General features: G+C 41.7%; 1 protein-coding gene across 1 annotated transcript in view; it reads right to left on the bottom strand.

Moving 5' to 3' along the window:
* FAM47E (family with sequence similarity 47 member E) overlaps positions 1 to 13,468 on the bottom strand; it is a 29,769-nt gene that overhangs the window by 6,646 nt on the left and 9,655 nt on the right. The window contains 3 exon segments of the mRNA XM_045789961.2: positions 4,081 to 4,236; positions 9,097 to 9,297; positions 11,144 to 11,294. Coding sequence (XP_045645917.2) covers positions 4,081 to 4,236; positions 9,097 to 9,297; positions 11,144 to 11,294 — 508 coding nt within the window.

Consider the following 13,468-nt stretch of genomic DNA (forward strand, 5'->3'; position numbering starts at 1 on the left):
TGCCTTTATCACTCGGAATCATCAGGCGAGGTTGAGAGGACTAATGGGATCCTCAAACTTAATTTCTAAACTTGCTGAAATCACTGGACTCCCCTGGCTTAAGGTATTGCTTTTGGTCTTCCTGACTGTTTGCAGCAGCCCCTTTGGGAAACACAAACTCAGTCTATAGGAGATAGTCACTGGCAGACCAGTGTCTCCTACAACCTTCTGCTGGTCCCTCATTGTCTCGTGCCAGGATGACCAGCTACTGCAACTCTTTCCTGTCTGACCTCAAGCATATCGTCAACAGATTAAAGAAGATTTAATCGATCCCAATTCAAGGCCACAGTCTAGAGCCTGGTGACTGGGTATTCCCGAAGCATCACCAGAGGAAGACAGCCCTGGAGCCCCATTAGAAGGGATCCTACCAGATACTCCTGACCATTGACGCTGCTGCAAAACCAGAGGGCGCTGAGCCCTGGATACACACCCCACCGCTAAGAAGGCTCCACTTGACCTCTGCTCCTTCCTCTACAGATGCTGGAGACCTGAATCACATAGATGAGGAAGAGAAGTACCTGGCGCCAAATAGACTGCTTCTACCCGAGGCACGGATTCACACTTCATACTTTGACTAAACACGAAACCCCTTCTTCTTTTCTTTTCATTACTCTAACATTGGCCAGGAGGGATAATTCCATCCTCTGTATCTCTCAGTCCATTGCTAAGGGAGGCAAACTTGGCAGATTACTGGATTCGTCATGATGCAAGAGACCCTCGGTCCTTCCTGGGACCAATTTCTCTTATATCCCCATGTCACCACAAGCTACAGTTGACTCCTGCTTAGAAGAGGTACCTAAGTAGACGCATTTACTTATGTGGATCTTTGAATATTTGCACCCCCGCATCCCCGTGTCTATCAAGATCAGATCTGCCCCCACTCCCCGAGAGATCTCACCAGCAGGACCCATCTTTGTCAGGCAGTTAGGATGGCTTTTTATTTCAGACTAGGCTATTCTCTTCCCATATGCACTAAAAACCTGACTGACCTCTGGTGTAGGAGTAAATACAAATGAGACTATGATCAGAAAGTTCTTAACCCCTGGAGACATTGCAGATTCCATTGCTAAGACACTAGCTGCCCAGCAAAGATCCTTAGACTTTCTGGCCCAAGTTGTTCTTGATAACAGGATTATCTTTCGGCTGAGCAAAGAGGAGTCTGTGCTATGGCCAACACCACCTGCTGCACCTGGATTAACACTTCTGGGGAAGCTGAAACTCCGTTACATAACATCACTGAGCAAGCCACTTGGCTTAAAGGGTGACTCTTTTTTTTTTTTTTTAAGATTTTATTTATTTATTTGACAGAGAGACAGACAGCCAGCCAGAGAGGGAACACAAGCAGGGGGAGTGGGAGAGGAAGAAGCCGGCTCATAGCGGAGGAGCCTGATGTGGGGCTCGATCCCATACCGCCGGGATCACGCCCTGAGCTGAAGCTAGACGCTTAACCGCTGTGCCACCCAGGCGCCCCTAAAGGGTGACTCTTACAACTGGGTCATTCTTTGATTGGTTTGGTCTCAGGGACCATGGTTCCAAAGTGCACTCCAAACATTGGGAATGATCCTGCTTACAGTTACCGTAATAATCTCTCTGGTGTGTCCCATTATCTCAAAAGCTTGGAATGCATGTTTGTAGCCGCTTATCACCAAGCAAATGATCTCCCAAAGACTGGAATATCAAAAAAGAGACGAAGAGAATGACTGGCTAAAAAACCGTGAGCCTGATGTCGCAACCTGTGAACACCACAGCAATTCATCAAAAGAAACAGGATCAACAAAAGCTTTTAGAACACAGACCATCAGCTGAGAGCGGCACCGATGTCTTCAATTTTTATCACACCTCTCAGTGCAGCTCACAGTTTGATGAAGGGGGCGGGGGAATAATTAAAAAGAAACCACAGGTCCAAAACGGAGTCACTTATGTTAAGCCCCACCGAGACTTAATACCTAATCTAATTGCAGTTTCAGCCTGTCCCACGAGTGGGATTTTAAACCAGTCAGTCTGGAATTTCCTGATGAGCACCAGCGAGGTACTCTGCATAAGATCCCTGCCCTTCTGCCTAAGAAAGGTGACCTTGCCTGGAACACTCTTTTCTTTTGCAATAATTTCCTTGACCCACGCCATTTCTGCCTATAAAAGCCTTCCCTTTTATACAACTCCCTGGAGCACACTTCTATTTGTTAGACAGGATGGTGCCCAATTCATGAGTCACTGAATAGGGCTAATTACACCAATTAAATTTACTTGGTTGAATTTTGTTCTTTAATAGATTTTAACTTCAAAGGGCATGACAATCAGAAACGATTCGATCCAATCGCAACATCTTTGGGGTATTTATGTATCCTTTTGGTTTTACCTTTCGTTTATTTGAATTTAAAAGTTGGGTAGATAAGTTTATGTCATTGTAACTCAGTTCTTTAATAACATTTCAGCTTCCAAATGAACTCAACCAAGAACAGACAGAGCTCATGTGTTCCCAGCAAGATAGCCACGGCATCACAGTGACTGCCCTCTATCAGCATCCCACCGCTCCTGTGTCTTAGGAATTGGGGTGCCATAGTCAAGTGCAGCTAGAGCACACAGGGTAATTCAATCTTCATGAATTACAGAGTGTGATTTATAAACATCACGATGGAACAACCCCATTGTTTTGACTCCTGCCTGTGTCTAAGCTGTCTGATAAATAATCTTTTACTATAATATATGACCATATTGCCAAAATCTAAACATTACTTCGTTCTCATGAGCTTATTGTCACCATTTTGGCAAACATCTTTACTCAATTTTGCCATCAAAATGGAATATTTTTGTAAAATTCCTTAAGCCTTTTAAGAATTAGTCTTTAGGAATATATTTCTAAAAAGAGAAATTCTAAGACACCATAAAACAATACATTTTGCAACTATTTTTGTTTTTCAATATTTAGTTCGTTGAGAATTGTTCATTCATTCATGTTTTATTATTTTTTAGGTGCAACTGGAATAGGTTTATGTTATGTATTAAATTCACAGAAAGTTAGATATTTTGCTCCAAAAACCATACACCAAGAAATTCTACTGAACATTATTTACATTATTTATAGGCTTATATAAGCATCTTGTGCTCAGAAATTTGTGTCATACCCCACATCTGAAAATAAGAATTTCATACCCACCACTAGAAAAGATAAAAACGACCATCCTTCCTGTCTCAGCTTCCCAATCTAAAGGAGGCACTTAATGAGTGATTACTGAATGAATGAGTAGGCAAATTCGTACAGCATTTTACTCTTTTCCAAAGTGTTTTCACATCATTATCTGGGAGAAGTTTTGGACCTGCTATAAAAGGAGCAGTTTCACAAGTATTCTTATCAGAGCTCTGTCAAGTGTTGCATCATTATTTCCAAATTCCCAGGACTACAGTGAATCTCTTCCATCTGCTAGGCTCTCGTACGCAGGAGTTGGGCAGGCACAGAGTTTATTTGCAGTAAAATTAGAGCACATCCTTGTTACGTGTGTTTGTTGCTTTGTGGCATCTACCAGTGCTTCTTAACCTTTGCCCCTTTTCTCTCAGGCAGGCCCACCAACTCTGCTGAGCTGCATAAAGACGTTTCCCGAGTGCAATTTCCAATTCCTTAACATTCCTCCATTGCTGACCAAAAAACAAGCTTCACATTTAGTTACTCAAAGAGAACCCATGATGTTATATCTATTCTGAGGTCGGAGGTGGTCCTACCAGGTCACACCACCCTTTGAACAGCCAATTTATCCATAGAATTAATTGTTCCAAGAATGCTAGGAATACGGAGTGGTTGTCCCATCTTTAGAGACATAGTGTCTACCACAAAGCCAGGAGGTTCCAAGTCTTACTTATTAGACATACAATGTGTGTATGCGTAACCCTATATAATGGCTTGGCTTTCTCATTGCGGAGGTCAGCACGTGCGCTGTAAGACTTTCTGGAGCCTATGTTTCAGCCAGAGACTCTGGCTTCAATATGAGCTACGAGGGGCACTGTGATAACCTTTAGATCAGATGGGCGAATCTCAGCATATACGCATACCTGTTCCTGCAGCTCCTTTTTTAAATTCTCATCTTGAGCTTTGCATGAGCCCTTGGGGTCAACCAAAGGTTCATCTGCTCTTTGCTTTTTCCACAACTTGGTGTCCAGATACCATGCTCCATACCTCATCTTCACACACTTTGGTTTATGAGGATTCTACAAAAAATAACGTAATTCCCAATTTCATTCATTTTTTATGTTTGTCATTTCAATAAATCGAAGATTTAGCTTATGAAAACAGTAACATTAATTTTTAGCTTATGATTGATCCTTGCCAAAGTATTTTATGAAGCTTCAGTATGCTTTGGTTTACAAAGGTAGCATGAAAAGTTCATGAACGAGAAAATAATGGGATGGTTAAGTATGGCCTTTGGACTTAGACAAACACAGGTTCAAATCCAGCCTCCCCTACTTCATAGCTATAAGTCCACGGGCAAATTACTTCATGCTTCATCTGTAAAATGGAGATAACAGTATCCACTCCATAGGGTTGTAGGAAAGATTAAAGGGGAAAGTTACATAAAGCAGCTCGATATCACATCAACATCACATATTTCACTGAAGTGTCATGACCTTAAACAATACTGAGCCAACTGGGGCACCTGGGTGGCTCAGTCGGTTAAGCATCCGACTCTTGATTTCAGCTCAGGTTGCGATCTCAGGGTCCTGGGATCAAGCCCTATGTCAGGCTCACTGCTCAGTGGTGAGTTTGTTTCTCTTCCTCTTCCTCTTTCTCTGCCCCTCCCCCTGCTCACAAACGGTCCCCATCTCTCTCTCTCTAAAATAAATAAATCCCCCCAAAACCACCAATACTCAGCCAACCAAAACAATGAGTTGTAGACTTACTATGAGCCCAGCACTGTGTTCATCCTTGTTAATGCTACACTACTTCTGATCAAATGCTATGCAACAACAGCAATAACGACAGGTATGCTATCCAACACTAATCTCTTGCCTCTAATTGGAAGAGAGAAAGAGAAGGAAGAATAGATGTCACTCCTTTCTTTCTCCCATTCCTCAGTAGTAAATGAGGGCTGGTAAGGGGTCTGTTGGATCATAGCCTGATAGTGTCGATGTAATACCCACACGATGAGCAAGGCAGAGATATGAAACCCAAAGATTCTGCCCCTCTCTCTTCTCACTCACATTTAAACCTGAGGCTGAATGTGTGGGTCGTTCTAGGGTCAAGTCAGGTACGCCTTACCTAAAGCAGACAGGATGGGACAGAGCAGAGGGGAGGGAAAGCCCTTCTCAGAGCTGAATTCAGCATTTTGCTGCCTCTATTTCAAGCGTGCTGCTTAAAAATTGTAACCACCTCACAACACTCCTTGTCTTCCTTCCCTGCCTCGCTTTTCTTATCAGTATGTATCACCATTTGATATGCTATGTATTCTTCTGATTGCTTGCCTCTCCTTTCATCCTCTAAAATGTAAGCTTCAGAGATTGTTCCCGGATACAACCCTCTGGCAACTAGAACAGTATTTTGGACATAATAGGTGCTCAATAATATTTGTCGAATTAACTTGGCATTATTGATACTTTGAGCTGGATAATCCTTTGTTGGGGGGTCAGGGAGGGTGCTGTCCTATGCATTGTAGGATGTTTATTTCTATTTCTTTAAATGTTTTAAAAATGCTTTAAAAAACATTTTATTTATTTATTTGTCATTATTTATTTGTCAGAGAAAGAAAGAGTGAGCGCACAAGCAGGAGGAGTGGAAGGAAAGAGACGGGGGGGGGGGGAAGGTGGGGATGAAATCTATGCTACTGTTACACTCCAGATCTGAGTTCTGAAATACGGTATGTTGTTGCATGACCAGTAATCTTTCAAGACTCAGTACAAACATAATTTCTTCTGTGAGGCCTTCACTGAACCTACCCTCACCCCGTGCTTGGTGGAATTGATTACTTCTTCCCATGTCTCTATGAACCATGACATCATTTCATTATAATTAATCATTTACCTGTTGACCCAACTAGGCTGTAAGTTCCTTAAGTGAGGAAACAAGCCTGTGTCTCTGCTTCTTCATTTGTTCCCAGCACTTTTTGGCACATAGCAGTAGAAAATCAGAAATGTTTGTTGAAGGTTTGCATAGACAAATGATGCATGAATGTCAGGGCAAAGAGAGATACGCTGCAGTAGGGCACAGACTGCTGGGAGAGATTAGAAGTAAGAATGAATGAATGTCAACCAAGGGGCCTGAAAAGTCTCCATGGAAAAACCGGCATATGACCTGGGTCTAAAGAAGGTATAGTGCCCCTCTTCCTCTTCCCATGTGGCACTTCAGGCAGAGAGAATATTGTGAGCACAGGTAAGGTTGTGGGAAAGCTCAGAGTTTTAAAGACCAAAGAGCAATGTAGCAGGCCCAAGAGTATATGGGGCAAAAATAAAGATGCGGATTTCCACTTCTGGAATAGAGATCAGATTTACCCTCCCATATGCAGCAGCCAAAAAATAGAAATAAGTATAAATATAAATATATATACATATATAATGGCTTATAAGACACTAGACATCAAATAACAAGTACAGTGATCCCTGAGACACAAGAAACAAAGAAGATAAACCCCACGATTGCCCCAGCTCATTGTCTTTTCTTTTTTTTTTTTTTTAAGATTGCATGTATTTATTTGAGACAGAGAGAGAGAACGCACAGAGGGAGAGGGAGGAGAAGCAGACTCTCTGCTGAGAAGGGAACCCAGCATGGGCTCAATCCCAGGACCCCAAGATCATGACCAGAGCTGAAGGCAGATGCCCAACCGACTGAGCCACTCAGGCGCCCCTCAAGTCAAAGTTTTTGAAATGAAAATGACAATGTATGAGATGAAACATACACTAGAGGGGATCGATGGCTGGTTAGACCTTGCAGAAAGAACAGATCAGAACCTGTAAGGACAGCAGTCGTAGCACAGAGAGAAAACAGAATCCCGAACTGAACAGCAGTGAGCTGTGAGACATCCCCATGCAGCCTAATTGCATGTAATTGAAGTCCTCGGAGCAGCGGGGAGAGACAAAAACATTTTTGAAGACATAATGATCAAAATTTTCCAAATCTGATGTAAACTATAAACCCATGGATCAAAGAGGCTCAGCAAACCCCAGGTAACAGGTGTGTAGAATAATCACACGACTCACAAGCAGTGACAGACATCTTTAAAGGAGCCAAGGGAAATCACACGTCCAGAAAAACAAAGACAGGGAAGGCTTAAATTTCTCATCAGAAACAACACAAGCAAGAAGGCGGCAGAACACCATCTTTAGAGTACCGAAAACAAACAAAACATTGTGAATCCAAATTCCGTACCCACAAAAATCCCTTTAAAAATGAAGGCAGAATAAGGATGTTTTCAGACAAACAAAACTGAAGGAATGAATCACCAGCAGATCCACACCAGAAGCAGGGTTACAGGAGGTCCTACAGCTGGAAGGAAAACGACACCATATGGAAATGTATTTGAACTTTCACATAGTGGCCCTCTGTCTGCCAGTCAAAAGTTCAATTTTGGCAATAACCACCAGGGCTTATAAAGCAGCAGTTGTGCAATGATTTGTACATACAGGGAATTGAGCAATTTGATTCAGCCCAGATTCAGGGCAAGCTGTGGTTCAGGCCTCGGGTATGATGGACACAATTTGCCTGTCCAACATCACTTTGCATTTTATGCTTTAGAAAGATGAGGAGCAAATGGAAAATTTAAAGTGCTGCTATTAGCGTTGGAGTGCATAGTTCTCATAAACCTTATGCAACAGAGCCAAGGATGGAAAATATCGCATATGTAAAAACAGTCAGTCGACTGTGTTCAAATAGAAAGGACAAAGTTACTACGTTTCAGTGTTAGAAATCTAGTATCAAAGATCACATGTAGAAGCCAGAGGGTAGAGATGGTATATTGTTTCTCACTTTCAGAGAAAGGAACTTTGCCACCCCCACCCCTGACCACCACTTACATATTTAAATCTGCTGTTGGACTTGGGGCACTCGGGTAGCTCAGTTGGTTGAGCTTCTTACTGTTGGTTTTGGCTTAGGTCATGGCATCAGGGTTGTGAGATCGAACCCCCTGTCGGGCTCTGCACTCAGCCCAGAGTCAGCCTGAGATTCTCTCTCCCTCCCTGCTCTCTCTCTCTCTCTCTCTCAAATAAATAAATAAAATCTTGAAAAACAATCCGTTGTTGGACTGATACAATTTGATTTATGTGTATATGTATTTGCAGCTGTAGGTCATGTAGAAAAGTGGAAAAGCACTTAAAACTCCATTCTACTTCCCTTTGGAACACAGCATGCTTTTTCTCCTCTGTTTCCTTGTTCTTCTATCTTCACGGGCAAGTGGTATTGAAAAACGGAGCGATTTGTTAATAATCAGCAAGCATGTGCTCAAGAATGACCGTTTGTGGTCAATAAGACACCCCCCAGAATTCATGGATTCTTTGGATAAGGAATAAACAACTTTCATGATCATTAATTGCAGCATTTAACTCTTGGAATAATAAACTTTCATATGTATTTCCATTAACTGTTAGAATTTCAACATTTAAACACATAAAGAGAGGATTTCAACATATAAACACAGAGAGATAACAATGACTATTCAGATATTAACAATAATGCTGGAGACGCCTGGGAGGGCTCAGTCCGTTGAGCGCCTGCCTTCAGCTCAGGTCATGATTCCGGGGTCCCGGGATGGAGCCCCACGCCGGGCTCAGTGGGGAGTCTGCTTCTCCCTCTGCCTCTGCCCCCTGCTTGTGCTCACTCTCTCATGCACGCTCTCTCAAATAAATAAATAAGATCTTTAAAAAAATAATGCTGAAAGGCGTGCCTTGGTTATATAACTAGCTTTATTATGTATATGAAATATTCATTGATTTAACAAATATTTATTAAACACCAAAAAAAAAAATTCAAGAATTCTTCTGAAAAAGGCCAGGGCTCCCCTGAAGTACCAGAATTCAAGGCTATTTAAGATTTTAATGCAACTTAATTTCCTTTGATTTTCACTCTTCTCCCCTTTTGGCAATTACCTGTGGTTTCTGGTGTTTCTGCTCATGGTCCAGTTTCTGGGAAAACTGTGGCCCCTGCAGTTTCTCTAAGCCCGGTCTCTTCTTGAGCTCCAGAGGAGCCTGGCTGAGCCTCATCGCGAGGGGCACGTCGAGGCTTGGTTTGCTCTGAGAGCCGATGTCAAACTGCTTCAGGATGAACTCTTCATCAATGTTCGAACTTCCCTGGAGGAATATCACATTGCATGAATCAAGGACAAATGGTGACATTCTTCTTTAATCTAAAGGAGGCATTTGACTATGGCTAGAGAAGAGGCAGTTTGGAGGAGAGAAAGAAAATGCTCAGTCAGCATTCGCTGGGGACAAGAAGTACTGGGGTTCTGGAGGCCTTTGTCAGTGCATTAAGGGACAACTTAGGACCAGCCGGAAGCAGTGAGTCCCTGAGGGAATTAATGGGCTGAGAAAACTTCAGCCTGTTTAATCCTATGCAGCCTTCTGAGTTCATAAAGATGTGATACATCACACACACACACACACACACACACACACACACACACACACACAGAGAAATATTACTCAGCCATAAAAAAGAATGAGATCTTGCCATTTGTGACAACATAGATGGACCCAAAGTATTATGCTAAGTGAAATAAGACAAACAGAAAAAGACAAATACCACACAGCTTCACCTATATGTGGAATCTAAACAACAAAACAAATGAACAAACAAACAAGAAAACAGAAACAGATTCATTAATACAGAGAACAAGCTGGGGGTTGTCAGAAGGGAGGTGGCTGGGGGTATAGGTGAAACGGGGGAAGGGGATTGGGAGGTAAAGCTTTCTAGTTATGGAATAAGTAAGTCATGGCGATAAAAGGTACACCATAGGAATACAATCAATGGTACTGTAATAGTGTTAGATGGTGACAGTAACTACACTGCAGTGACTATAGCTTAATGCATAGAACTGGCAAATCACTATGTTGCACACCTGAAACTGGAGTCAGACAAATGGATTCAGACAGAGAGAGCAGCCAAGAGATGAGAGAACACCTAACAACATCTTAGCACCTAGATCTAGCTATACCTGAAGCTCCTAGGACCTCTGGATAGTTCCCCTACCTCCTTTAATCCAGTCTGAATTATATGTCCATCAGTTTCCAATGAAATAATCCTAAATAATACATTGGCTAAAACTGACTAATGTTTTCAAAAAATGGGAAAAAAAGATTACAAATCCTAGTGGGTCTTAAATCTAGGAAAAACCTAAGGAATTAGACATCGACAGGGACTCAAGAACACAACTAGGTATTTAAATGGGTTCTTGGAAGGAGGGCAAGGGAAGACTTTAAGAACTAACAAAAGTCCATTCATGTCAGAAATACCTTTTGTGAAGGTTGTAGTTAAAAATGGCTGAGTACTTACAGATAAATATAACTGAGAAAAATGAGTTGAAGGAGTGAAGGACATGGAGGAAAAAGGACACTGAGATGGAAAATAAAAAAATGAAACAACAGGGTGGGGGAAATGAGTAGTTATTAGCCAAAATATATAAACTTTCAGTTATAAGATGAATAAGTTCTGGGAATCTAATGTACAGCACGGTGAGACAGTAAACAAAATTGTCTTTATATACTTGAAAGTTGCTAAGAGAGTAGATCTTAAATGTTCTCACCATGTTCAAAAAAGGTAATTATGTAAGGTGATGGGTGTGTTAACTGATCCAATTGTGGGAATCATATATATATAATCACAAATTATCACATGGTACACCTTAAATTTACACAATGTTAGTAATATCTCAATAAAGCTGGCAAAGAAAAAGAGCCACTGAAAAGAAAGAAACAACAGCAATATGACATATAGACAATAAACATTCAAATAGGCTGCAAGCTTGCAAACTTTCCAGAGACATCATCTACAGGAAACAATTCTAATCATAAATGGTGGAAGAATCATAATTCCTTTATAACTTTATTTGACTTAGATCATATCCTAACATTGTTTTTTAATAATAGCAACCCTGAGCTTGACTTAAAAAGTAGCTTGTAAGAATTACTACTAACTTACAAAAGCAGTAGCCCAGTCGCAGAAGTCCCTAACTCCTTTGCGCACGTTTTCATGAGGAAGAGGACCATCTTCGTGGAGCAAATCTGTTTCACTGGGCTTCTTTTCTTCATAAAGCCATTGACCTGGATGTGACACAGGAGTCTTCTTGGGACTGAGGATAATGAGATCATCAAAGACTTACAAGATGAAACACCATGAAGCCAAGTAGATTTCAGCGCTATCTTGAGGAAAGAAGATGGTAATGCGTGCATTTCTAACAGTCTCTCACCAGCACATACGGGTAGACATTAATTTTCCAGAGACCACATTCTCATTATCAGTACTATAAAGGTAAGTATATCATGATTAGCTATAATAATGAAAATGTATACAGCATTTTACCAGTATAAGTTGATTTTTCGACATGCTGAGTACCATTTATTAAGACATCTGCCAAATTACTGTGCTTGCAGTCACTTAAAGCCATAGACAATCTTCACAAGCAGATGTCCTTGACTTCTCTCTCCCTTCCCTAAAATCCAGCCCATTAATGAATCTGGTAGGTTTTAACTCTGTCTCCGTCTCTGGACTGGTACAAATGCTTCTCGCTGGTGTCTCTGATCTTCTCTTAAGGCCCCAAACCCCAACCCCTAATCCATTCTTAGCACTGCAGCTAAAACAGTCATTTTGAGATATAAATCTGGTCGTAGCAAATGAGGCCACCCTTCACCCTCAGACAAACCTCTCAACAGCTTCTTTTTCAAATTGAGATATCATTCACATACTATAATATTTACCATTTCAAAACATACAATTCGGTGGTTTCCGTATATTTACAAAGTTATGCGACTACTACCGTTATCTATTCTGGAACATCTGCATTACCCCCAAAACAGAAGCTTCGTAGCCACTGACAGTCACTCTTCATTTCCCCCACTCTCTCTGCTCCTGAAAACCAGTAATCTACCTTCTGTCTCTATGGATTTGCCTATTCTAGACATTTTATCTTGTGTCTGGCCTTTTTCACTTAGTATAACGTTTCAAGGTTCATACATGCTCTAGAATGTATCAGTGGCTTACTCGCTTTTATGACTAAGTTCCATTGTCTGAGGGGACCACGGTTTGTCTATCATCAGTTGATGGACATCGGGCTATTATGCATGGTGCTGTTATGAACGTTCAGGTACAAGTTTTTGTGTTCAATAGCGTATTACTCTTTTATTAAAGACCTAAGTCTTAACTCCGTTTCCAAGGTTCTTCATGGCCTGATCCTTGCCTATATCTCTAGATTCTTCTGACATTAACACCCTCCCTCACTCTCTGAGCTCCAGCCATTGTGGCCGCCTCTCAGTTCCATGAATTCATCATGCTCCCTTCAGGCACAGGGCCTTTGCACACATTGTACCACCTGACTGCAATGCCTTCTGCATTCCCTCATCCCCCTTATGTTCCAACATACATATCCCTTCCTCAGGGAGGTGTTTCCAGGCTGTCCCCAGAACCCACACTTCCTTCTCAGCACCGTGTATCTTTTAGTCATAGCATCCATATATTAATTCATCCATCTATTCATTCAACAAGCATTTATTAAACACCAGCTAAGTACCAGGCACAGTTCCAGGCATTAGGATTCAGCTGTAGATAAAGTTTAAACTCTGTCCTCATAGAACTTAAGATTGAGACAGATAGGAAAGAGGTAAGCCTATGCCAGGTGATTACAAGTGATATAAAGAAAAATAAAACAGGGCAGGAGGGATAGACAGTGTTGACAAGGGGCTTTTTATTTCTACAGAGAAAGCCTAGCTACCAAAGTGATAGTTGAGTAGAGACCCAAAAGAAGAAATGGATCAAACCATGCAGATATCAAACTGCAGACGCCAGGCAGGAAAGCAGAACACGTACAAAGGGCTGGAGGCACGAGTGTGCTGCGCGTGGATGGGGGCAGCAGAGAGGCTCGTGAGACTGAAGGGGCGAGACCAAAGGACAGAGTAGCAGAGGGTGAGGCCTGATGGGTAACAGGGCCTGATCATAAGAGACTTTAGAGGCAACTGTAAGACTTTGGATTTTACTCTGAATAAGCAAGTAATTGAAGAATTCGTTTTAAATCAAAAACATAGCATTTATTGTCATCATATGTATCCTCCAGCACGTTTGTTTAAATTGAGGTATACTTGACTCATGAGGTCACATGAGTTTCAGGTGTACAGCACAGTGATTCGACAAGTCTGTATGTTACGCTGTGCTCACCACCAGTGTATCTGTCACCCTACAACGCCATTACAATACCATTGACTACATTCCCTATGCTGTACCTTAACTGGAGAATTTAAGGTACAGGAATGAGGC

This window comes from Ursus americanus, chromosome 8, assembly GCF_024610735.1.
Source record: "Ursus americanus isolate L20-20 chromosome 8, mUrsAme1.1.p, whole genome shotgun sequence".
NCBI lineage: Eukaryota > Metazoa > Chordata > Mammalia > Carnivora > Ursidae > Ursus > Ursus americanus.